Source organism: Miniopterus schreibersii (assembly GCF_964146895.1).
Source record: "Miniopterus schreibersii genome assembly, chromosome: 7".
Classification (NCBI taxonomy): domain Eukaryota; kingdom Metazoa; phylum Chordata; class Mammalia; order Chiroptera; family Miniopteridae; genus Miniopterus; species Miniopterus schreibersii.
In genome coordinates this window covers 4,442,461-4,444,322 of record NC_138108.1, presented here as the reverse complement: position 1 = coordinate 4,444,322, position 1,862 = coordinate 4,442,461, and the positions used below count along the sequence as shown (strand labels likewise).

The following is a 1,862-nucleotide window of genomic DNA, read 5'->3' as shown; positions in this document are numbered from 1 at the left end:
ATGACCACAGTCCCCTCGGGAGAGGCCAGCATCCCCACAAGAGGTGATAGCAGGTCTTCAGACAGCCCAGCAGTGGGGTCTCAAAGTCAGGGCTCCCTCCCTGCAGATGGCGCAGTGGCCAGAAGCGCAGCGTCAGCCGAACAGGATGTAGATGAGGCCTCCATCGCGCCAGCTGCCTCCAAGGCCACGTCGGAGTCTGGGGACGAGGGCAGGCCTGGAGATGAAGCTGCCGCAGGGCACAGGCAGGAACCCAAGGCGGTCACGGCCCAGCTGGCCCACCCAAGGCCAGACGCCCTGCCAGTGTCCATGAGCCTCCACAGCCTCGTGTGGGCTGGGTCGGTGCGAGATTTGAGGACCACCCAGAGTCTTCGGGTTTCCCAAAGTGACTCCCTGGTTAAGATAGAGACACCACAAACAGCGAGTGTCCCAGACAGGGAGCAAGGCTTAGACCCATCTACCCCAAGCGCTGAGGTGCAGTTCCCCCAAAATGTGCCCACCATGAGCATCGCGGACGCAGACAGACAGCTGGACACTCGGGCCACCGGCCCCATTGAAGCTATTGAGAAATCTGAGGGTCCAGAGGCCGTGAACCCTGACACTGAAGCCTTGCCATCAGCTGAGTCCCAGGCAGTGACCGAGGGGGACTGGGCAGACCGCTCAGGAGACCTGCAGGCTCGGCCGGTGCCGCCCCCCACAAGAAACAGTGGCCCCCCCTTGCCTGGTGCTCCCACAGTGGCCCGGCGGAGGAGGCCCCTGGACTCCAGCCTGTACATGGCCACCGAGAGGAACAACTACTTGAGCTCCATGACCAGCCTGCTGGGAGGGGGCGAGGGGTCCATCAGCTCCCTAGCAGACATTCTGGTCTGGTCTGAGGCCACCATGGGCATAGCCACAGGCCTCCTGGCGACAGGGCACAGCTCCATGTCGGACCTGCTGCAGAGCTTGCGGCCCAGCCTGCACTCCGTCTCGAGCATCCTGGGGAACGCGGGGTCGGCCCTCTCCTCCAGGCTGGTGGCAGGGACTGGCTCGGTCCTTCGGTCCGTCACCCACGCGCTGGAAAGGATGGAGCAGAGGACTGCTGAGGGCGTCCGCCTGGCCGCGTGCTACGTGGCCGGCCGCCTCGCCCCACTCTGGCCCCAACTATGACTAGAGCCTGCGCAGTGAGCCCCAGAGGACTGGCTCAGCAGCCTCCTGACACCCTGGGACCTTCATGCCCTGCTCCCTTGCCCACTCCTGCCCTGGATGGCTCTCTCCAGACCAGGCAATAAATCCCCAGCAGCGTTTATTTTCTAAGCTCCAGCCTTATCCCTGGTTCGTGAGGCTGGCACAGGTGGAGGGACAGGAGAGGGCTGAGGGATTCTGGAAACAGAAATGTGTCCCCTGGGGGCTTCTTGGGTGGTCCCATTCAGGGGCTGGGGCCAAAGTGCAGAAATGAAAGCCTGGGCAGGGGTGGGGGGTGGGAGCAGGTGTAGAGGTCTCAGACCTGCAAAAATTGATCCTGGCTGGACCTCCAACTAGGCAAGTACTCTCCTGAGGAAGTGAGGCCTGCCCCTGCCCCGGGGCCCCCTCGCCCAGCAGGCTTGGGCCGCCCTACTAGGCTCTCTGAGAGGGGTTGAGGGCATGGAGCCAGACCAATGTGGGTCCAAACCCCAGCGCCACCGCTGGCCCTGGGCCAGTCACATCACCCTCTGAAACCTCTGGCTCCCCTCTGGAGAATGGATAGCGAAGCCACGCCGTGAAGATGTTATGAGACATAAGGGAAACCATGCAGGTCAACTCATGGTGTCTGGCACTTAATGAGCTGGCACACTTCAGCTGCCGCTATTATTAGCCTCCAGGGGACCAGGGACATGGTGGGAATA

General features: G+C 62.6%; 1 protein-coding gene across 1 annotated transcript; it reads left to right on the top strand.

The window, feature by feature from the left end:
- TEX44 (testis expressed 44) lies at window positions 1–1,146 on the top strand (the record flags this gene model as incomplete). The annotated part of the gene is made up of 1 exon (XM_081142857.1): window positions 1–1,146. The coding sequence occupies one exon, from the start codon at window positions 1–3 to the stop codon at window positions 1,144–1,146; it is 1,146 nt and encodes a 381-aa protein (XP_080998983.1).
- Window positions 1,147–1,862: the final 716 nt, after the last annotated feature.